The sequence below is a fragment of the Eutrema salsugineum genome, unplaced genomic scaffold, assembly GCF_000478725.1.
Source record: "Eutrema salsugineum unplaced genomic scaffold, Eutsalg1_0 scaffold_9, whole genome shotgun sequence".
Classification (NCBI taxonomy): domain Eukaryota; kingdom Viridiplantae; phylum Streptophyta; class Magnoliopsida; order Brassicales; family Brassicaceae; genus Eutrema; species Eutrema salsugineum.
Window position 1 is genome coordinate 7517059 of NW_006256342.1, and position 25704 is coordinate 7542762.

General features: G+C 30.4%; 1 protein-coding gene across 1 annotated transcript; it reads right to left on the minus strand.

Moving 5' to 3' along the window:
• Positions 1 to 11796: 11796 nt before the first annotated feature.
• LOC18008583 (butyrate--CoA ligase AAE11, peroxisomal) lies at positions 11797 to 13833 on the minus strand. The gene is made up of 3 exons (XM_006391258.2): positions 13636 to 13833; positions 12581 to 13434; positions 11797 to 12484 (listed from the first exon to the last, which is right to left on the minus strand). Exons 1-3 carry the CDS (start codon positions 13831 to 13833, stop codon positions 11797 to 11799), a joined length of 1740 nt encoding a protein of 579 aa, XP_006391320.1.
• Between the last annotated feature and the right edge of the window lie 11871 nt (positions 13834 to 25704).

A 25704-nucleotide genomic window follows, 5' to 3' on the forward strand; every position in this document is an offset into this window, starting at 1 on the left:
TCTCTCTCTCTCTCTCTCTCTCTCTCTCTCTCTCTCTCTCTCTCTCTCTCTCTCTCTCTCTCTCTCTCTCTCTCTCTCTCTCTCTCTCTCTCTCTCTCTCTCTCTCTCTCTCTCTCTCTCTCTCTCTCTCTCTCTCTCTCTCTCTCTCTCTCTCTCTCTCTCTCTCTCTCTCTCTCTCTCTCTCTCTCATATTTAGTTTTCTTGTATGTTCTCTCCATATGAAAACAAATAATCTCCGACTTCTGAATGCGAAGTATTGTTTTTCTTCTTTGACATATCTCTCGGTAAGATTTTATAGTTTAATAATTCAAATGACTAAAGCATTTGAAATACCTTATAATTTTTGTATGCTAGCTGGCTTCTCACTTGTTATACTTTTGTTTTTGTAAATAGAATTTTACTTTAGGGAAAGAAATAAGAGATAATTCACCAATCTGAACGAAATGTTAAAACTGTGTACAATTGTTAGACAAAATAAGATATCAATTATCTAACAGTTTTAAGAAATAGAAGAGGGTCGAAAATAAAAAGGGTTGCATTTATTTTTTAGTTAAATAAAACTTATATAATAATTTGGTAGAGTCAACACTCGTGTTTCACTTATACAATGCATTCTTTACAAACTAAATTATCTTGTACTTCATTTTTCCCAAGTAGAAATTAAGTAAATTGCTATTTTTTGGAGAAGGAAAAAAAAGTTGTTTTATCCCCAATCCAAACTAAATTTCGACATATAGTAGAAACAAATATAAAATCATAAAATTCAAACCCAAAAAAAACTTCTTTACGTTTATCATTTTGAGCTTGGTACCATTATGCTCTTCATCTAAAATATCCACAAACCAATCTTCCGCATTTCTTTCATCACCATCATCAAAATTTCATCCATCTTTTTTATTTTTTGATAATTCGTCATTTATCGAACAACTTGACATAGAATTGGACATTTACGAGATTCTTGAGTATGTTAATATCTAATATATTCATTTTCTAAGTATGAATTTGCACCAGATAAATAAGAAAATTTTCCAAAATCAACAAACAAATTAAGATAAGGAAACACCAACTCTTTTGAAAGCACTATAGTTACAACCAAATAAGCTAAGATGTCAAAGAGAGAATCCACGTTTCTAACTTTTGCAAAGTAGGCATATGGCAACCATATATTAAGCAAATAAAAAAATATAATACGAGGATTTAACAGCTCAAATATATGGTTCCATGCATAAAAGGATATGTTAAGTCCATGCACAATGCCTGCACACAGTTTCATAGCGGATTATCATCCTCTTTTCGCATACCCGTTAAGAATGCCAGTTAAAGAAGCTCTGGTGGATTAAAATATAAAAGGTAACTCATGTTTTCGATAAAGAGAAAGAAAACTTATATTTCTCCATATCTCTTAGATAAGATCTGATCCATGAGTTGTAAGTGCTGTTGTCTGGATAATAAACATCTCGTGTTAGTTTTGCAACAATCATTTCAATTTTAGAGGCCAAAACTTTTTTCATATCAATATACCATGACATTGTAAATTTTGACATTATTTTAATTTTTTTAATGAGTAAACTGCAGAATAGCACATGCTAACTAAATTACATAAATTAAAACAATCCCTTTTTTTCATGACATTAAACAACTCAGTGTCAAAACACATTGCATACTTCTTCAGCCTGTTGAACAGATTTAGTGCAATTAAATACCTCTGATTGTTAGGAAAATTTGTTTGCACAAAACTTTAATGACCATATTATACTTTTTCATTAATCGTTACACTCTTTTCTTCCATCTGTTTTAGGACATCCAATACAACATAAATTTTATAGTCACCAGCACATTTTACAATAGTCCTATACGTAGTTGGATTTGGCTGAAATATGAATTTTATCATCTTTCCTATAATACAAGGTATGACTAAAACGACTACAATTGAGAAATATATTCCAAGTGTTGTGAAAGATATTTGTTTGGAGATTGGTTATATGCTTTTACAATGGTTTAAAGGAAAATTAGGTAATGATAGATGGTTATGCTATGGTAAGGAGGTATTGGGAAGTAGGCGGGTGCATTTTCCTAAATTGACCAAATTATTGGCCGTGTGTTATTGGGGTCAACGGGGTTGACGAGCCAAAGGAAAGTGGTAATATTTACCAGCGGGAGACCTCTCTATGTCCTCGGGGTCTGACCTTTGAGTAATGTGCACCATACAACTCTAGGTCATTTTTTGTGTATAAGTTATTTACAGACATGATATGCTGCATGGTTTAACTTATGATCAAATGCTGAAACTGGATAATTGTTGTATTGTAACTCTGTGTTTTCTTGTAGTGAATTGGTACATTTCTAAGCACTTTAGTTTATCATTTTTCTAATTAAACTATTATGGATCCTCATCAGTTATACATAGAGATGAGGCCTGACCTATTAGTTGAAATTAGGTCAATCTCTAGTTAGCTAAAAATCTCTAGGTAAAGAATTTCTATAAATAATCAGTATGCTTAATTTTAATATGATAAAGATTCTTCTGAATAATTAAGAAGGTACTGACCTATTAGGCGAGGGAGTCTAGCATCCATGACACAAACCTGAAAGGATATACATAAAAGCATAAGAATCAAACTTGGGAGAAGAGAAGCTTGCATTGTTTTCTTTATTATCCTTGTTCCTCTCTCACAAGTCGAACATTTTTATGATGTATATATACTGAAATTATTGGAGCAAACAAACATCAAACATATGGTTAATTATAATAGTCGAAGTCAACAAGATAAAAAATCACTAAAATGGTCAAACTTTTTTCAAATTCGACGACTTATTGTTTTTCCACAAAAACGTGGTTTTGTACATAACCAAGACAAAGAAAGACTTGATGAGAATCCAATTTTATGAACCTAGATTAGATAGGTAATTGTGCATGGCTGGCTCAATTATCCGTATGAGCTGTTGCTTTCGTAAAAAACGCACTAGTTACATTCTAAATAACTTTTCTGTTGTTTTATTAAGGAATCAGACTTTAAATGTTTGATACTTATATACAAAATGTTATATAAATTTTATCAAAAAAAAATGTTACATAATCGGACATGAAAACCTAAACCTAAATATTGATGGGCTAGCTGAAGCATCCTTTTCAAAGAGTCAGTTCCGGGCAACATAGATGTCAAGACATCCATCTATGCCATATGGTTAAGCCATCGTGTCTTTTTGGAAGTTTTGAACTAAAACTCGTACATTCCACAGATTGAAGACCGGAACATTTTATATAGTTTTGTCTCAAGTGTCATTGGAGTTTGTAACTTCTACGTTGTAGTGTTCCGTCTTCTTACAACACAGACGTTTTTGTATGCTCTTTGGAGAAATAAACTTTTGGGTATTTACAAACGCAAAGACTCCCACAGAGGTACTCTTATATATGGTGTATATACTGATAGATTATTGTACGTATTCGCCCAAAATTTTCAGATTCATTGGCGATTCGGTTTCAAAGACACGTGTCTTTCGAGCTCTTTCATTTTCCACCTGTGATTTTTGTTTTTGGTTTCAAATCGTCCATGTTACATACTTACATTGTATTGCTGAAAACTCCTTTCTCTTGAACTTAAATTTGTTTCGTCTTAATGTTAATTAACAAAATCAATAATTATACCTAAAAACATTTATACATTATTTTTTGAAGGATGAGTTGGTTATAAAGAAATTATACCCAAAACATTTATACATTATTTTTTCGTTTTATCTGTGAAAACGTTGCCACTAATTAATTTTTTCTTGGGGATTACGGAATTGTCGCATGAGGCATTGGAATTTTTCCCTTTTTTTTAGGAAGCCTTGGAATTTTTCTACAAGGCTCTTTTCTTTGTGCCATAATTTGACTTCCGATATTAGATCCACACGGAGGTGAGCGCCATACAGGCATGCGTCCTGGTGGATTTAGGAATTGTGAAACACAGATTAGATTTCAAATTACAGAAATTTTAAGATTATCAACCAAATAGAAATGATTTTAACATGATAAAGATTTTCCGAATAAGAAGGTACTGACCTGGGAGTCTAGCCTCCGTGATACAAACCTGGAAGGATAAACATAAAAGTATAAAAATCAAACTTAGGAGAAGAGAAGCTTGTGTTGTTTTCTTCATTATCATTGTTCCGCTCTCACATGTCGAACAGTTTTATGACGTATATATATTGAAATTATTGAAAGCAAACAAAAATCAAACGTATGGCTAATAAGTATACTTGAAGTCAACAAGAAAAAAATTCACTAAATGGCCAAAAGTTTATTCAAATTCAACAACTTTTCGTTTTTCTTCTAAAACAAGGTTTTGTGCATCCACTAGTCCAACACATACTTAATGGAATGAAAATCCAATTTTATGAACCTATATTAGATAGGTAATTTTGCATGGCTGGCTTAATTATTCGTAATGGCTGCTGCTGTCGTTAAACATGCCCTAGTGTGTGTACATTTTAAATAGTTATCTAGTTAAAATGATTTGGCTTCATATCCTTTGGAGTTTCAACATGAACCACATTATTGTCAAACATCTTCTATTATTAATTAACAAGGACAATTTATAAAGAACCTTGGTCCCCTATGTGATTTACGAATTTGCCATGCTGATGTGTCACCTCCAAAAAGTTTCTCAAAAGTTTTTTAAAAAACGACTTAACTTACTAGATTAATTACAATCATTACCACTCATATTAATTTAGATAGAGAATCAAATATATCTTATTAAATTAATCATTAAAAATTAATTATTCAAAAAATATATTTCTTTCCTTAGTTAGACACACAAAAATTAGTAAATAATTTCAAAACATATGTATTAACCAATCAAGTCAAATAAAAAGAATAAGATTTAAATATATCATATTAATTATTTTCTTATATTCAAATCCTTATTTAATTATATAATATGAATTATTTTTAAATCATTATATTTCTATCATTTTCTTTGTTCATTTTTTTCTGAATTAATTATCACATCAAACATATAATAAATTTATATTTTTATACATATGTGATAATTTTAATTTTAAAAAACAAAACCAAATAAATCACTAAAGTTTTTATTAATAAGATATATTGATCTCTAAGTTAAACTATTAACTATAGAATTACATTCACATTTAAGAAAATAAGATGAAAATCAATAATAAAATCTTATAATCATTATATATTTTTAATTGCAATACTAATACAAAATCATATTATTACTCACCATAATATTAACATACATATAAAATTAATTAAATTATTTATATTTTAAATAAATTAAGTCATATTTAGTAAAATATCTTATAGATATATCACACGGCATATGACACAAAAAAACTATTTGTTTATAATTAAAAAAAATAACTAAAACTATGCATTCAATATTTCTATCAATTATTTTCTGATTTTATACTTTTGGAAACATTATTGTAGTTTAACCATTTAAAAAAAAAACATTCAAGACAAAAACAAAAATTCTATTTTTTGCAAAAATACCGGTTACAAAATTTTCAAATAAAATGCAGGTGGAATTTGGTTGTTACCTAATATAGTTATCAAATATATTTGGAATCTTTTATTATTAATTGACAAGGACAATTTATAAAGAACCTTGGTCTCATGTGTGATTTACGAATTTGTCATGCTGATGTGTCACCTTAAAAAAGCTTCTCAAAAGTTTTAAAAAAAAAGACTTAACTTACTAGATTAATTACAATCATTGCCACTCATATTATTAATTTAGATAAAGAATCAAATATATCTTATTAAACTAATCATTAAAATTAATTATTCAAAAAATATATTTCTTTCCTTAGTTAGACACACAAAAATTAGTAAATAATTTCAAAACATATGTATTAACCAATCAAGTAAATAAAAAGAATAAGATTTAAATATATAAGATTAATTATTCTCTTATATTCAAATCCTCATTTAATTATATAATATGAATTATTTTTAAATCATTATATTTCTATTATTTTCTTTGTTCATTTTTTTCTGAATTTATTATCACATTAAACATATAATAAATTTATATTTATATACATATGTGATAATTTTAAATTTAAAAAACAAAACCAAATAAATCACTATAGTTTTTATTAATAAGATATATTGATCTCTCAATTAAACTATTAACTATAGAATTACATTCACATTTTAAAAAATAAGATGAAAATCAATAATAAAATCTTATAACCATTATATATTTGTAATTGCAATACTAATACAAAATCATATTATTACTCACAATAATATTAACATACATATAAAATCAATTAAATTATTTCTATTTTAAATAAATTAAGTCATATATAGTTAAATATTTTATAGATATATCACACGGCATATGACACAAAAAACTATTTGTTTATAGTTAAAAAAAATAACTAAAACTATGCATTCAATATTTCTATCAATTATTTTCTGATTTTATACTTTTGGAAACATTATTGTAGTTTAACCATTTAAAAAAAAATATTCAAGACAAAAACAAAAATTCTATTTTTCGCAAAAATACTAGTTACAAATTTTTCAAATAAAATGCAGGTTGAATTTGGTTGTTACCTAATATAGTTATCAAACATATTTTGCATTTATTTCTGTTTATTATTGATTATTTTTAAAAAATCTAAATATTGAAAACTATATAACATAATTTGGAATCTCTACGATTAGCATCTATATAAGAAAAAATGTCTTCTATAAAATTTTATTCATTATTTTTTTAAAATAGCATTTTTATCTAATTATAATTTTCTTTTCCATAATTTTTTTTTCAACTCAATTTCTGGTTTAAAATTTTTTAAGAATATTTAAAAAAATAAAGGTGAATATTTTAAGACTTTACAAAAAAAATACTAAGTTGTTGTTGGTCTTAACAATCGAGATTGTTGTAATCAACTCAAAAGTTTTTGTTATTTGTTTCATTTAGTTTTATCTTATTCATACGTAATTTCTTTTCATCACTGTTAGCGTTAATTTAATTATTTTCATAGTAAAATATACTATATATAATATTATATACTATAATTTTATCTCTATATTGTTATCAAATTTTTTTATTTATATATAACAAGATTTTGGGAGATTCCATTAATATAATATATTGTATGTTAAGCCACTAACCTCTAATTTATTAGTTATCATATAGAAGTATTTATATGCAACCGTTACTAGCATATAGCATCGTTATGATTAATTTGATTGCTCATGAGTAAGAGTCTCAGCCTCGTCATCGCTTTTCCATCACAAAGTCGTGGTCCAAAGTACGCCTGCAGAAGCTTCTTGTGTTTTGGCTCTCTGTTCCCAAACATACCTTCAATATAATGTAGGTAGCAATATTAATAATTCTCATAAACAAATATTAATAATTCTCCTAAATTGTTTATACCCCCAAAATTCTCAGATCTGTTTCTGGTTAGACTGCCCACTACAGCGCCGATCCTAGATTAAAACCCATAAAATTATCAAACATATTTGGAATCTTCTATTATTAATTGACAAGGACAATTTATAAAGAATATTGGTCTCATGTTTGATTTACGAATTTGCCATGCAGATGTATCACCTCAAGAAAGCTTCTAAAAATTTTTTTTAAAAAAGACTTAACTTACTAGATTAATTACAATCAGTGCCACTCATATAAATTTAGATAGAGAATCAAATATATCTTATTAAACTAATTATTAAAAATTAATTATTCAAAAAATATATTTTTTCCTTAGTTAGACACACAAAAATTAGTAAATAATTTCAAAACATATGTATTAACCAATCAAGTAAAATAAAAGAATAAGATTTAAATATATCAGATTAATTATTTTCTTATATTCAAATACTTATTTAATTATACAATATGAATTATTTTTAAATCATTATATTTCTATTATTTTCTTTGTTCATTTTTTCTGAATTAATTATCACATTAAACATATAATAAATTTATATTTATATACATATGTGATAATTTTAAATTTAAAAAACAAAACCAAATAAATCACTAAAGTTTTTATTAATAAGATATATTGATCTCTCAGTTAAACAATTAACTATAGAATTACATTCACATTAAAAAAAATAAGATGAAAATCAATAATAAATCTAATAATCATTATATATTGTAATTGCAATACTAATACAAAATCATATTATTACTCACCATAATATTAACATACATATAAAATCAATTAAATTATTTATATTTTAAATAAATTAAGTCATATTTAGTAAAATATTTATAGATATATCACACGGCATATGACACAAAAAACTATTTGTTTATAATTAAAAAAAATAATTAAAACTATGCATTCAATATTTCTATCAATTATTTTCAGATTTTATACTTTTAGAAACATTATTGTAGTTTAACCATTTTAAAAAAAACATTCAAGACAAAAACAAAAATTTTATTTTTTGCAAAAATACAGTTACAAATTTTTCAAATAAAATTCAGGTGGAATTTGATTGTTACCTAATATAGTTATTAAACATATTTGGAATCTTCTATTATTAATTGACAAGGACAATTTATAAAGAATCTTTGTCCCATGTGTGATTTACGAATTTGCCATGATGTGTCACCTTAAGAAAACTTCTCAAAAGTTTTTTTTTAAAGATTTAACTTACTAGATTAATTACAATCATTGCCACTCATATTAATTTAGATAAAGAATCAAATATATTTTATTAAACTAATCATTAAAATTTTTTTATTCAAAAAATATATTTCTTTCCTTAGTTAGACACACAAAAATTAGTAAATAATTTCAAAACATATGTATTAAGCAATCAAGTAAAAGAAAAAGAATAAGATTTAAATATATCATATTAATTATTTTCTTATATTCAAATCCTTATTTAATTATATAATATGAATTATTTTTAAATCATTATATTTCATCATTTTATTTGTTCATTTTTTCTGAATTAATTATCACATCAAACATATAATAAATTTATATTTTTATACATATCTGATAATTTTAATTTTAAAAAACAAAACCAAATAAATCACTAAAGTTTTTATTAATAAGATATATTGATCTCTCAGTTAAACTATTAACTATAGAATTACATTCACATTTAAAAAAATAAGATGAAAATCAATAATAAAATCTTATAATCATTATATATTTTTAATTGCAATACTAATACAAAATCATATTATTACTCACCATAATATTAACATACATGTAAAATCAATTAAAATTATTTATATTTTAAATAAATTAAGTCATATTTAGTAAAATATTTTATAGATATATCACACGGCATATGACACAAAAAACTATTTGTTTATAATTAAAAAAAATAACTAAAACTATGCATTCAATATTTCTATCAATTATTTTCTGATTTTATACTTTTGGAAACATTATTGTAGTTTAACCATTTAAAAAAAAAACATTCAAAATGAAAACAAAATTCTATTTTTTGCAAAAATACCAGTTATAAAATTTTCAAATAAAATGCAGGTGAAATTTTATTGTTACCTAATATAGTTATCAAACATATTTGGAATCTTCTATTATTAATTGACAATGCCAATTTATAAAGAACCTTGGTCCCATGTGTGATTTACGAATTTGCCATGCTGATGTGTCACCTCCAGAAAATTTCTCAAAGGTATTTTTAAGAAAATACTTAACTTATTAGATTAATTACAATCATTGCTACTCATATTAATTTAGATAGAGAATCAAATATATCTCATTAAACTAATCATTAAAAATTAATTATTCAAAAAATATATTTCTTTCCTTAGTTAGACACACAAAAATTAGTAAATAATTTCAAAACATATGTATTAACCAATCAAGTAAAATAAAAAGAATAAGATTTAAATATATAAGATTAATTATTTTCTTATATTCAAATCCTTATTTAATTATATAATATGAATTATTTTTAAATCATTATATTTCTATCATTTTCTTTGTTCATTTTTCTGAATTAATTATCACATCAAACATATAATAAATTTATATTTTTATACATATGTGATAATTTTAATTTTAAAAAACAAATACAAATAAATCAGAAAGTTTTTATTAATAAGATCTATTGATCTCTCAGTTAAACTATTAACTATAGAATTACATTCACATTTAAAAAAATAAGATGAAAATCAATAATAAAATCTTATAATCATTATATATTTTTAATTGAAATACTAATATAAAATCATATTATTACTCACCATAATATTAACATACATATAAAATCAATTAAATTATTTATATTTTAAATAAATTAAGTCATATTTAGTAAAATATCTTATAGATATATCACACGGCATATGACACAAAAAAACTATTTGTTTATAATTAAAAAAAATTACTAAAACTATGCATTCAATATTTCTATCAATTATTTTCTGATTATATACTTTTGGAAACATTATTGTAGTTTAACCATTTAAAAAAAAAACATTCAAGACAAAAACAAAAATTCTATTTTTTGCAAAAATACCAGTTACAAATTTTTCAAATAAAATGCAGGTGGAATTTGGTTGTTACCTAATATAGGTATCAAACATATTTTTCATTTATTTCTGTTTATTATTGATTATTTTTAAAAAATCTAAATTTTGAAAACTTTATAACATAATTTGGAATCTCTACGATTAGCTTCTATATAAGAAAAAATTTCTTCTATAACATTTTACTCATTATTTTTTTAAAATAGTATTTTTATCTAATTATAATTTTCTTTTCCATAATTTTTTTTTTTCAACTCAATTTCTGGTTTAAAATATTTTAAGAATATTTAAAAAAATAAAGGTGAATATTTTAAGACTTTACAAAAAAAAAAATACTAAGTTGTTGTTGGTCTTAACAATCGAGATTGTTGTAATCTACTCAAAAGTTTTAGTTATTTGTTTCATTTAGTTTTATCTTATTCATACGTAATTTCTTTTCATCACTGTTAGCATTAATTTGATTATTTTCATAGTAAAATATACTATATATAATATTATATACTATAATTTTATCTCTATATTGTTATCAATTTTTTTATTTCTATATAACAAGATTTTGGGAGGTTCCATTAATATAATATATTGTATGTTGAGCCACTAACCTCTAATCTATTAGTTATCATATAGAAGTATTTATATGCAACCGTTACTAGCATATAGCATCGTTATGATTTAATTTGATTGCTCATGAGTAAGAGTCTCAGCCTCGTCATCGCTTTTCCATCACAAAGACGTGGTCCAAAGTACGCGTGCAGAAGCTTCTTGTGTTTTGGCTCTCTGTTCCCAAACATGCCTTCAATATAATGTAGGTAGCAATATTAATAATTCTCATAACAAATATTAATAATTCTCCTAAATTGTTTATGCCCCAAAATTCTCAGGTCCGTCTCTGGTTAGACTGCCCACTAAAGCGCCGATCCTAGATTAAAACCCATAAAATTGATGTTTTAGGCACCAAATAATATGGTTGAGATTGGTTTAGGGATCTGGTTTGTGAGAGAAAGATGAAGCGACCAGAACTAGGGATTCTGAATATTTATTTCCTTCTTTCTACAGATTTACATACACTTTAGCACAATCCTTCAACAAAGAAGCACTATATTCTGTTAGGATCCATCTATTTAATTAGCAAATTTTGATAACCTACAAAGAGTTTATAATACTTTCCTTTCTTTAGCGTAGATGTAACGATCCATACTTATAAACTACGAAAACCCAATCCAAACACAAACACATATATAGAAATACATTATAACCTAGAAGTCTAGAACATACATAGCGTAGATGAATGATGCATATAACCTTATAACCTAGAACTAACGTGACTAACACCGTGTCGATGAACTTCCTTATAACCGGCATTGACCTCATCGACTACCAAAGCCTTAGCAGTGTCTCTCAGCTTAGACTTAAGAATCTTTCCATTGCTGTTCCTTGGCAAGTCTTGACAAAACACTACCTTCCTTGGACACATAAAATGCGGCATATTCTCACGGCAATAGTCAATCAAATCTCGTTCTGTGGTCACCAATTCTTCTTCACCACGTCCTTTATTAGTCTCACGTTTTTTTAGAACAACAAAAGCACATGGGGTTTCACCCCAAAGAGGATGAGGCATGGCAACGACTGCAGCTTCGAGCACTTTCAAGTGCCCGTAAAGAACTCTCTCGACCTCGATACTGCTAATGTTCTCACCTCCCGATATGATAATGTCTTTGGATCGATCTTTGATCTCTACGTGCCCATCAGGATGAATCACACCTATATCTCCCGTGTTGAGCCATCCGTGTTTAAACGATTCAGATGTCGCTTTTGGGTTCCTTAGATACCCTTTCATTACACTGTTTCCTTTAATGACAATCTCTCCCATCGTCTTCCCGTCGCGTGGGACACTCTTTTGAGTTTTCGTGTTCTTCACGTCAACATCCTCTACGGTTATGTTTCTTACCCCTTGCCTTGCTTTCAACTGCATCTGTTGATGCTCTGGTAGTCTATTTAAATTTAATAATACATTTTTCATATTAGAATTTATTATTTCACCATCTTTGTCGAGAAAAAAAATTCTTACACATAATGATGATTTTTACCTGTTCCACTCGTCTTGCCATTCACAAAAGAGAACTGAACCAGTGGCCTCCGTAAGCCCATAGCCATGCATCACTTGAAACCCTATCCGCTGCACCTTCTCAAGAAGTCCAGCAGGTGGGGGTGAACCTCCCGTCAACACCTGAATAGGCCTGGACTTGTCTGACCCATCATTTCGACGTCCTTCTAGGAGAATTCTAAACACCGTAGGGACACAAGACATGTGCGTCACGCCATGCAAATCTATGTTTTTATAGATCTCTGGGGCAGTCACGTGCCTTAAGCAGACGTTAGTGCCGCCACTCGCAGCCACGGACCACGTGTGCGTCCATCCATTAGCATGAAACATAGGTAGTGTCCAGAGGTAAACAAGGGAAATCCCCATTTCCCAGCCGATAATTGAGCTCAAAGCACTCAAGTACGCTCCTCGGTGGCTAACCACTACACCTTTTGGGTCAGCAGTTGTGCCAGACGTGTAGTTTAAAGAGATAGGGTCATTCTCGTCATGGACACGGAACATACTAGCGGACGAAGAGAGCGTAAGATCTCCTCTACGAATGAGACCCTCGTAGTCTAACTCCTCGGAGGAATGCTTTCTAGGGGAACCGATCTCATCAATGAATATGATCAGTGGGTGAGGTTGTGAATCGTCAAAAGGTAGGAGACGGAGGACTTCTCGGGCCAAATGAGCAAACTCATGGTCCACGAATAACATCTTTGGCTGGGCGTGGCGAAGGATGATGGCTATGGTTTTGGCGTCGAGACGGGTGTTAATAGGGTTAAGTACTGCACCGGTCATGGGAACGCCAAAATGCATCTCGTACATAGCAGGTACGTTAGAGGCCAAAATCGAGACCTAAACATATAAATAATTGCCATAGTAAAGAAAAGTAACGATGGTAAAAGCAATTTGTAAGGCATCAATAACGATAAAACAAGAAAATAAAAGCGAAGTTATGTGTTTCCTATGTATATATAATATATGTCATCATATAATCGTGGGAAAGGCTAAGACTAATCATGAATAGGAAAGAGAAAGCAAAGGGAAATGTCATACGACGTCGTTTCGGGTGATATTAAGAGTGAGGAGAGAAGAGGCGAGACGACAGCAACGGTCATAGGTCTGAGGCCAAGTGAAACGACTTTGTCCATAGATAATGGAAGTTCGATTAGGATAACATTCCGAAGCTCTCTTCAAGAACGTTATGGGTGTTAGAGGAACGTTGTGTGCTTCACATAAGGCCAGTTTATCCATCTTGTATGTATGTGTGTGTGTGTGTGAGGGAATAGGGATATGCAAATCCATATTATATATAGAAAGAATGTGAGTGATCTAGAAAAAGGAAAATTAATATTCGAAGAATAATAAATAGATTGAATGCAGGGCATGCCTAAAGTTTTGGTAGCTGTCACTGAAAACAGAGAGGTGAAAACATCTAAAGCTTTCACAGTCTAACTTTCCTTTTGAGTTTATAACAGAAATGTGACATTTAAGTTCGGCCATCTATTTATTAATTATTACAAACATTATACAGGTTATTGAGAAGGCAACAAGTTTATGATATTAATTGCTTAAAAACATTAGGCACTAAATGTCGGTCAAATCGCAGTGGCCCTTCATATTCAATATTGCACTATTGATCACATGCGTTTGTAATAAAAAAACGACAAAACGATCGTGCTCGGTTTATCAGTTGCGGCCTAAAACTTTCGATTATGATATAGAGAACTAAATTATATATTCTTTTGCACATGCACTGATTAAAGAATCATTTTTTATTTAATTTTTTTCTAAAGTAAAATATCATTTATTATAAAAAATTTTGCTAAAAATAACCTAAAACTTAACTCTAAACACAAAAATAGACCTTTGATAGAATATTTAACAAAAATAACATAAAAAATAGTAAAAAGACCATTTAACTTGTATGACCAAACAAAAAATGGATGTCCTAATTACCGTTTAAATCCTACGAAGTCTACTAAAGACTTAAAAAAATCTACTATGTAATTAAATCAGAAAATTTAATTTTATAAAAAAATTTATTTTGGTATCAATTTACATTCATAAATTAGGTTACTATAACTCAAATGTATATAAATTATTTTTTTCATATTGATAAATTTAAATTTATGTTTTTAAATTAAAAAAAGAAAATCTATTATTTAGGGTTTAAACTTAGTAGACTTCAATATTGAAGTCTGCTAAACCGAATAAATTAACCTTACCAAAATTTTAACCAAAATTGAACCGAAAATAACTTTTCTTAACCAAGAAAAACTTCCCATAATCGGATAAACTTACCTACACCCAGAAAAATAATTAATCTACCCGGAAAAAACTTACCCAAACCGAACAGAATTACAGACTATATAAATGAATTTTACAGATCCCGTTAAAAAAAACTGTTGAAAAGTTCATGTTGAAAAAAAAATACGAAGGCGGTTTCTGTTTCTCTTCAACAGCGCAACCGATTTACTTCTCACCGCCGCCGATAACCCTTTCCAGGCAAGTTTTCTTCCTCCATTCACCCCCATGCTTCCCTACTCCTCCGTATTCATCACCATTCCGTTTTCGTCACCACCGGTGTCCAGATCTGTAAATAAGGATTTTTTTTTTTGCAGATCTGCTTTCGCCGCTTTACTGTAACGTCATTTTCTGCTTCAAAACGGTAAGTAGATGTCCTTCCGAAGCTATATACGTAGCTGTTCCTCTATATTCTTCTATCTTCTTATAATTTTGTCCGTCGGGTAGTACATATTTTTTTTTTTGCAGATCTGGTTGCATTTTCTCGACGCCGGCTTTATCTAATCACGCCTGTAACCACTATTTACTTTGTAGATTCTATTTGGATTGATTGCTTTTAGTAGACTTCATATATTTTTTTTTTATGTATTGATTGCTTCGGTTGGCTTCAGTAGACTTCTCGAGTCGGAGTATACTTCGAATGTGAAAAAGTAGACTTCGCTTTGCAAATAGTAGACTTCATTCGTTTGTTTATAGTTATAATCAGTTTTCTGATTAAAGTTCTTTACCGTTGATGTAGAATATTGTGTTAGATAATGGAAGCCTCTGAATTCTCGTGAAGATTATACACTAAAAGTGGTGAGCCAGTCCCGAACAAAAGCATCAGCTATTATGCTGATGATTATAGGCTGGTTCCTGCACTACGGCAAGCTCTACGAGAGGATGAATGGGAAGAGATTTATGAGTCACCGTTGGGTGTCTTTTCTTAAAGTTCCACGACTTGGATTTTGGTTGGGCGTCTAGGCTGGTGCACCACATGCTCACCTTTCAGATAGTTTGCAATCAGAGGTATGAGATATGGAGCCTGATTGGTACCACTCCAATGAGGTTTTCATTACATGAGTTTGAGGAAATCACCGGACTCAACTGCAGGTGCATGAATGACTTGGATCTATCTGATCTTGAGCTTTCCGATGACATGCAGGTTTTCTGGGAGCAAATGGGGGTCGATGTCGACTTGGGGCCAATCACACTTGAAATAATTGAAGCCTGTTCCAACTGCTTATCATGGTCTCGGTGATCGGTTGCATTTGGGATACCTTGGGATCTATGCTGGTTTCATAGTGGCAACGAAACCAAGCTCATCCACAAATGCTAACCATGCCAGACTATTGATATATCTCGAAGTTTTAGGGAGTTCCCATGGGGAAGAATTGCTTTTCAGCATCTGATCAAGTCTGTCAAGGAGAAAGATCTCAGCAAAAATATTCATATAGAAGGATTTGTGCAAACTCTTCAAGTATGGATATACTATGCTTTTCCAGATTTTGCTGCTGAATTTGGCAAACTATTGTCAAATGATCCTACACCTCTTCTGCTAGTGTACAAAGGATCAAGAGGATGAAAGAACGTCAAAGCCAACATGCTAAAACAGGTATTATTCATTCTCATTTAGAAGTCTTGTTCCGTAGTAGACTTCTATTTAAGAATTCATTTCAGAAGTAGACCTCAGTGATAGATTTCATACATAGACTTCTATATAGTAATTTATTTTCATAAGTAGACTTCAGTGATAGATTTAAAACGTAGACTTCTATACAGACTTCAATATTGGAATTGTGTTTTTCTAGGCTCGCATACAGTGCTGCGTGGCTAAGGACTTGGCAGATATGTTTCCAGTTTGGGATGATGAGCAACATGATCCAAATATTGTCAAGGTTGTCAATGCAATCCATGACCCCCAATTCAAGTTTTAAACATTGGCCTCTGGAAGGTGTTTTGGGTTCACACATCGTCAAGGCAGAAGCAAGAAAAAGGAGCCTTCCCATAGATGAATCAAGTTGCAAGAGGACATGTACAGCTTCTGGATCTGCCACCTCTTTCGTTGGTGATCAAAGGGTCGGAGTTGTCGCTACTATGAAAGTGCACTTCGACCAATGCTTCAAAAGCTTCTTAACTAAGATGCTGAATGGTCTTATTAGCTGCCATCCATGGTTAAATCCATGGTTAAAGAGAACATAACCATGGAGTAAATAGCCATGAGGCGTCCTCCCATTGATGACACCTTTATTAATTCCAACCCTGCTTGGATGCTGTCTTCAAAAAAAATTAGAGAATCGCCTCTCAGGAATTGCGATGTAAGATTTCTACACTCCAAACAGCTCCTAAAGAATGCATTAACCTTCCAATGTTAATCCCATACCCATGGAATTATCAAGGATATTAGATCAACAGCTCTTAAAAAACCATTTTCATTAGAAATCTCATTTAGAGTTTTGGAAAAAAACCCTTGCTTTACAGAGAACACCGTACGAATGAGATGTGGTTTTTAGAAATATATCCCATAGAATGTCAGAAGGGAGAGAGTTAAAGTTTAACAGGTTGGACATCTTCTTGGGTCTGGAATGAAACTAAATTTTGTGGTCATCGATAATTTATAAGCAGAAATAACATAGACAAACAGATACAACGGTCGGGCATATACACCGTTAAAGTCATTAAAGCAGTTACTTAATTGAAGTCGTTTCAAATATAACCGTTAAAAAAATAACACAGAGACTAATAGCATAAACATATTTAGTAGACTTTTGTTGTAGACTTCCAGACAACAATATCAGCCTTGTCATTATATTCCGGAGCCTTCTTGTTATTGTCGTGGTGAATCTTCATCGTCTAAGTGAGACACACAACAGTTTAGTAAATAATTATGTGAACATTTGGATTGGACATTATTATATGAGTAGCTCAACTTACACAATTCGGTAGGGTATGACCAGGTTGTTTGCATTGTGAGCAGCTGTATAGTTTGTGCAGCTTCCTTGGGTTCTTGTTTTTCCTCCTAGCAATTTCTAGCCATGATTGCCACCGAGACTTTTTCTATCTGCCTGGTTTTCGGCAAATGTCTGGCGGCAGACATAGTGGTAGTTGGACTCCTTGGACCACCGAAATTTGGGGATATATGTTGGCGGAGTATGCAGCAAACAAGTAGTTTTTCGAGTAAGTAGGACATACAAGAGAATCCACAGCTATCCCACCGGCTAATGCAGCTGCAATAGCATGTGAACAAGGGAGTTTCTCGATATGAAACACACCACATTCACACATTCCATGTTCCAAATCAACAAGATAATTCTTGTTTCCTCCTTTCACATAGAATCTCCAAGTGTCAATGTGTTCTACCTCCATTGCATCTGCATAATGTCCACGAATCGCCAGCAAATACTCAACTCCCCGAGTATTATGTGTTGTGAGACTCAAAGCATCCTCTCTGCATTTAAAAACCACCGACCGAGCTTCTCTCGTATGAAATCCAAGAGGAATGATATGGGATAACCACAGACCTTCTTAAGTGCAGCATTTATAGACTCTGCGACATTGTTAGTCTTAATACTATATCTGTTTCCAACAAAATGCACTCGGGACCAAAGGGAGACATCGGCTTCTTCCAAATAGTCAGTAAGATCTGGCTTGATCTGTCTTAACTCCGCCATGTACCGGTTGTAGTCATAGAGGTTGTAAGCATAAGCCACACGTTTGGCCAAGTACAGCAACTGTTTCTCCTTAAACTTTGTTACTATGTTATGTTGTAGATGATAGTAACATATCCCTCGTTTTGCCCATGGGAAAAAGTTTGACAAGCTTTCTTAAGAGAAAGATGTCTGTCAGAAACCATCACCAAAGGATAACCATCTGAGACACATTCACGCAGTTTAGAAAAAAACTATTTCCATGAAGCATCATCTTCACCATCGACAATTCCAAAGGCCAAAGGAAATATCTGAAAATTTCCATCTTGTGCGGTGGCCACCAACAAAGAAACTTCGTATCTTCCAGTTAGATGACATCCATCCACCGCAAACTCTTTTCATGTACTGAAAACCTGCAGTCGATGCTCCAAAGGCGAGAAATAGATATTTGAATTTGTTATTGGAATCGACATGAAGAGCTGATACAGTTCCCGGATTAGCTTTGTTAATTGAATGTACGTAAGCTGGGAGACTCGCATATCCATCTTCAGCGGTTCTCCTCACCAATTATTGGGCATATATCAAAGATCTGTATGAAGTAGTGTAATCCATCTTGATACCAAACATATGCTTCATTAAATCCTTGACATGTTGTGGTGTAAGAACATCAATGATGCCCAAATGGCTTATAAACAGCTTGCCAATATACTTCGGAGTAGACTTCCCATGCTGAGTTATTCGCTGTCCTATTGAACATGTGTGGTCTTTCACATATTTTTTCACCCAAAACGTGTGCATCATTCTTCACACTCGCTCTAACCATCCAAGCACAGCTTCCACTCGATATTTAGTCACAAACAGGGTCTTCGTAGACTTCAGTGTTTTAAAAACAAATTTTAACATGGTCGCAGTCAATCTAACCTCAGATAACAGCCTCTCCTTTGAAGGGAAACTTGCCCTAACATATATATTGTCAGACCATGACATAGGTGTGCTTCCTATTTCACCATATCCGTTTCTGACATTATCAATACAGACTTCATCTTCATCATTATCTTCTTCTTTCACTTTACCGTAGACACTGTAATCTTTCCCGTCAGAGTAAGCTGCATCTTCTCCATCTTCTTCATCCTCGTTTGCATCAGAACTGGCTGCCTCATCATCGGTAGAATGTTCTATATTTTCCTCACCTAAATTTTCATCTGGGTCTTCCTGGTTCTCCTCAATATCCATCTCCACTCGACTGGACACAAAAAGATGTACCATATGCACTCTGCTTAAAGCAATCAAGCTTGAAACTTGTCTTTCATTGGTGACATGCATTGGAGGTGTATCTGGAGCCATAGTTTGCAACATTAAATCTGGTAGTGAGTAGGATAACTCGATCACCTCAGTCTTCTTACCCAAGTTATAATCATCTTGCTCCATCTCAGTAAGTTCTCCCAAGGTGCAACCATCACTCAAAAAGAACGTTCTTCCTCTTTTGCCACTGTCGACCACAAAATGCCATGATTTCTCCTCAATCTTCCATTCCCTGTACACAACAGGAATTTGAGTCATTATATGAAAAATAACCAGATAAACCATATTAGCAAACACTGCAGAAAGAATTTTGTAGCTAGTAGACTTCTCCCGCAAAGAACATTCGTAGACTAAAACATGAAGTCTACTTTGATAAGCTAAGTAGCTTAACAATCAAAAATTCTGATTCCGCAATATATATCAACTGAAATGAAATGAAATTCAGTGTGTAGTCTAATCACTTGCTAACAAGCATTTCTAAACAAAAAAAAATTCAAAAATTACTTTATAATTGTGCCTAAAATGCATTTTTTTAAAAAAATTAATAAGTAGACTTCGACAACAAACTTCAAACGTAGGCTGGAGGAGAAGTATACTTTTTCCTCTGGAAGTCTGCGAAAGAAGTCTACTTAAAAACAGGTTATTTTTACAATTGACCAAAACGTTGACTTTTTCTTCAGTAGACTTCAAAAGTAGATTTCCGACAAAAAAAATTACTTTTGCATTTGACTGGGCCATTGACTAACAGAAGACTTCTAGCGTAGACTTCCTGTAAGAGTAGACTTCTCTGACAGTCTACCCTTGAAGTCTGCTGGTTTCAATAGAAATCTACAAGAAAATTTAGGTTATTTTTGCAATTGACTGTCTATAATAGACTTCACATGGAAGTCTACAAAAAAAAGGGATTCATTCAATGTTTGACCAGAAAACTGAAGTAAACTTCAGGAAGAAGTCTACCGTTTTTAGGCTTCTTTATGAAGTCTATTTCAGTTTTCTAGAGTTTTCTGTATTTTTTATTTTTTAAAAAATTTTAGTCAAACACTAAAATGACCAATACGTTTTTGGTCAAATTACAGTAACTTAAAAGACGACTTCTTCTGCAGACGTAAACAGAAGACATCAGAAAAAAGTTTTTGGTCAAATTACAGTAACTTAAAAGAAGACTTCTTCAACTACAAAAATAACCTCTTTTCTTTCGTAGACTTCTTGCGCCTTCAACAAAGTCTACTAGGCTTTTTTTGTTTTCAAAGGATATCGAGTAGACTTCTCATGAATTTTACTGAAGTCTACTTTTGAAAAGTCAATTGCAAAAATAACCTTATGTTGACTAGTAGACTTCACGAGAAGTCTACTTTCGCGATATGAAAACTGAAATGTGGAGAAATTGAAGTGTATCATTACATTTAACAAAATTGAACTCGCCTACGGTTTTTTTAAGCACCCAAAACTCATGATTTCACCGAAAATAAACAACCCAAGTGTCGAGTAATCAGAAATCACTGAAAATACATGGCATTTGGCATTGTAACTTAACCCAGAAGTTTTGAAGAATAAATTATGAAAGAATAAGGAAGGTTATGAGTGAATGAGCTCAAATATTTACTTATTACAGCTTTAAAATTGGTTGAGAAGCATTTATTCCATTTTCGTGGTTGTTCATGGTGGTTGAAGGAATTGAAGTAGATAGCATTCTCGTAATTAAGAGGTCTTTAGGAGGTCCAATGAGACTTTAGCCAAATTAAGAAAAAATCGAAATAATAGATATATAATGGCATTTTTATTAATAGTTTGAATGTGAATGATAAAATTGTGATAAAATGACAAAAATTGGAGAGAGAAAAAAAGAAGTTAGTTTGGTGTTTGACTTTTATTTTGAGGTTAAATCTAAAACTCTCCCTTTATTATATATCTAAACACAATTCAACTAATAATAAAACAATATGCAGAATATAAATAGTCAAGAACATAAAAACTATTTAATTTTGCATGGAAAGTTGAAAACATAATCTAATTTGAAACAATTTTTTTCCTAAAATATCATTAATAAAATGAAATTAAATGGAGGATGTATAATATAACATCTCCACTTGATTTATTAGTATCACATTTTATCAACGTTCACACTCTTATGTGTAACCTAGTTCTTATGTGTCTTCAGCCTGGCTCCTGAAAGAGACGACGCCACTTGTTCTATAAGGCTATAGAAGTCATCATTCTTGATTTTCTTCTAGTCAGTCATGAATGATTTAGTTGTAGAGTATGTCATTTGTGAAACCAGTGGCGGAGCCATGTTGGAGGGAGGGGTCAACAACACGCCTACAAAATCTATAAAGTTAGTCTGCAAGTTTCGGTGTTCAAAAAAAAAAAAAAAACGTTTGCAAGCTTACTTGAAGTGTTTTTGTTGTGGTGAATTTGTCAAAATTTCTCTTTTTGACCCCCTATGCCTTAAGTTCAAATCTGGAATATGCAGGTCTTCTTATTTTTCAGCTAAATAAATTAATTATGCCCCCATAAAATCTAGCTCTACCATTGTGTCTAAGCTACATCTTATATTTTTATGTTGACAGTCTTATCTGTCGACATTCCTTCAGCATGTCTCCTGTAGACAGTGCCTCTTATTCTAGAAGGCTACAAGTCGTCTACATTTTCTTCCAGTTAAAGATAATTAGTTTTTCCTACGATCTTCAACTGTATATTGCAACGGCCATGGCTTGGTTTTTTTTTTGGTAAAAATGGCTTGGTTACTTACATCATTATTAGTTTATTAAAATTATACTTCAAATTAATTTGAACTAATTTCTCTAGCCTATTGAAAAATCGTATATTTCTGCTGTTTATCAAAGAGAATCTTAACAGATCAGCGAAAAAGTAAATTATATTATTTCCCCCATTTTACGCACTGTATATAACAAAATTTAATATACAAAATATTATTCCGTAGAATCTTAGTTATAAATAGAAATGAAAACGGAAGTATTTTGGTATATTTACTGTAGTTATGTAAAGTCACAACTTTTAATGAATTAAAAAAATGTTAGATAATCTTATCATCATATATAGTAAATGCAAAGTAAAAATTTAGTTTTAAGCTCTCTCATTCAATCTTAGGGTGGTTAATTACCATTTGCCCCTCCCAAAATTTATTTAAATTAAATTTTATAAAAAAAATATTAAAAATCGAAAATCATCATATATAATTATGTTACTCCATAATTTTTTAAGTAAGTCTTACTTAATAGATACTTAGATATTTTTTTTTTTAAATAATATTTATAGGAATTATAAAAAAACATTAAAATTTGAAAATCATCATATAGTTATGTTACTCCATTAATCTTTACGTAAGTCTTGATAAATACTTGGATATTGTTTTTTAATAAAAATATATATACAAATTATCTGATTTGCATAAATCTTAAAGATTTTTCAACCAATTTTTTTTCTTCACTTGCACGGTTGTAATGTTTGGTGATCATGTAAGCTATATATTTCGTGTGTTTTACATTAGTGATCTTGTGATTTCTTAAAAAAATAGTTTTTATGCTGTTTAATTTTCTATTCGGTTGTTATTTTTGCTTTATATTCGTTTCTGTTAGCTCATGTAGATCTACATTTTTTTATATATGTTAGGTGATACCTTGTGTCTTTCCTTTTGTAACTTTTAGAAATATATTTCGTTCTGATTTATATTAGAAGTTGGATTCTATTTATATTTTATAAATTCTTCTTATTAATAATAGCGTTTGATGTTTTTTCCTGTTTAGGAAGTGGTGTTTTAGCCGGAATTTTTTTATCGTTGATTGTTTAGTTTTACTGCTATACCGAAGGGTAACATTTTATTTTATTTTTTGTGCTTTAGGTTTAGATTTGTGATTTTTTTTTATTATCTATCATATTTATGTTTTATATATTAGCCAGTTTTGGTGAATTTTTTTTTCTCTTTTATTAGTTGGGGCTGAGTCGAGCCTTCTTTTGTTTATTGATTCTTATCTGTTTTAATTTTTGATTGCTTTTGTTTTTTCTTTCTTAGGTGCTCGCATTTTATTGTTTCATCTCGCAATGCAACAGATTTCATTTGCTGGTGATGAAGATCGAGATTATGATAAAATGCAACTGATCATGAACCTAACCAGTTCTCGGAATCAGTTATGAGCGTTTTATATGTTTTAAAAAAATATTACAAAAATATCATGTATTCTGTTTTGTGGTGTAGGCTCTTGGTGACGATTCAGAATGGTTTATAGGACATACGGTGTTGAAATCCCTCATGGCAATAAAATGTGAGTTCACCTGGTTCTTGTGAAGGCTGCCAAGCTGATTGAACTTTTGGGAAGGTACATGGAACTTTAAAGAACACGTACAAAAACACAGGTTTAATCATCTGATTGTGGATTATTACTTGATCTGATGAATCCTAAATTTATAACCGTTCAAAAGAAGCTTTGGTGAACGAGGTGCAGAACATGGTGGTCCGTGTTTTATCCAAGACCCCACCCGCCGCTGCCGAGAACAAAAGAAAACAAGCTAAGAAAGAGTTTAGTTCCAGCACAAATGTTAGTCCACTTGGCATTTTTTTACTCTCAAAGTTAGTTCTATTGATAATAATGATGATACATGAACAAAATTACTATTTTTTATTCGAACATCACTTTATTTGAATGAGTTTTGCGTTTTTTGTCTCTTATGTCCAGTGTTGGGATATATTTTTGATATTGGTTTCTGGTTTTTTTATTTTATTTATGGGCAAAGACAGGTGAAAAAAGAAAAAAAAGAAGGTAACTATTTGTACTTTGATTTTTTGCACGTTTCTCCAACTGAAATCTTTTCCGTGTGGAGTGTTTTCATCTCTTGTGTTTCCAGTTGAGCTTGAACTGTTAATTATAAAATGTTGTTTTTGGATCAGAGTAAAGCTTTTCTTGCTTAAGTTTCACAAAAGATGTAAAATTTATGTTTAAGTAGCTAAAACTCTAGGTTTTCTTAAGTTTGTATGTTGGAAGGATTCAATTCCATCTAATTTTGTCTTTTCTTCATTTTTTTAAATTATTTAATAGAGTAACAAATAAATATTCTAACACAACAATGAGGAAGAAATTGATAATTAATAACATATAAAAATTTGCAAATCTTGGGACCATGAAATTGTCACAACCCTTTTGTGGAGACTCCATTTTAATTAAATTCTTATTTTGATATTTGCTTTAATTTTTTATATTTTTGTTAAATTATTAGCGTAATTAAGAAATTTTGAGAATTTCTTTTTTGGTATATATGTTTAAGTTCTTTTTTAAAGTTGATTACCCATAAACAATTTTGATTGTTCAAAAAGGAGCAAACTACAAAAGTTAATGCAGCTTTCTCATCTAACAATAATATAACACACTTTTAAGGAGAGTTTTAAGTTTGAAGTGTGTATTTATCTTTTTTCTCAGCCTCAAAAGATATAGAGTCATAAAAAGTATGAAGAGTATGTAATATGAAAAAAAAATATCAGAAGGAGAAGAAGAATAAATCGTAAAAACAAAAAAGAAGAAGACGAAGGTGCTGAATAATAAAAAAAGATGCGAATAATAAATTTGAATAAGAAATATGGGAGGGAGAAAAAAAATAAAGAATAAGACATGGAAAAAAAAAATATGGACGGAAGAAGAATAAAAATAAACGATAAAGAAGAAAAATAAAAAAATAATGAAGAAGAAAAAATAGGAAACAAAAAGCTAGAATATATCTTAATTAAATTAGTTTGTGGATTATTCAGTATTTTTTTAAGTAATTAATTTTGGGTTGTGTTTACTTTTTTTAGTTAATTTTATTTTGAATTTTTATGTCTTAAATAATTGTTTTAATTTTTTTAATTTATAGCATAAAACTTTATTTTTTGATTTTAAAACCT

What these genes read in the sequence shown, in the direction of transcription:
- LOC18008583 (XM_006391258.2), bottom strand. Translation starts at nt 13,833, where the DNA reads ATGGATAAACTGGCCTTATGTGAAGCACACAACGTTCCTCTAACACCC. An exon ending in ATATCACCCGAAACGACGTC is followed by an intron (nt 13,435 to 13,635) that starts GTATGACATTTC and finishes TTATATGTTTAG; the next exon opens with GTCTCGATTTTGGCCTCTAA. An exon ending in TGGCAAGACGAGTGGAACAG is followed by an intron (nt 12,485 to 12,580) that starts GTAAAAATCATC and finishes AAATTTAAATAG; the next exon opens with ACTACCAGAGCATCAACAGA.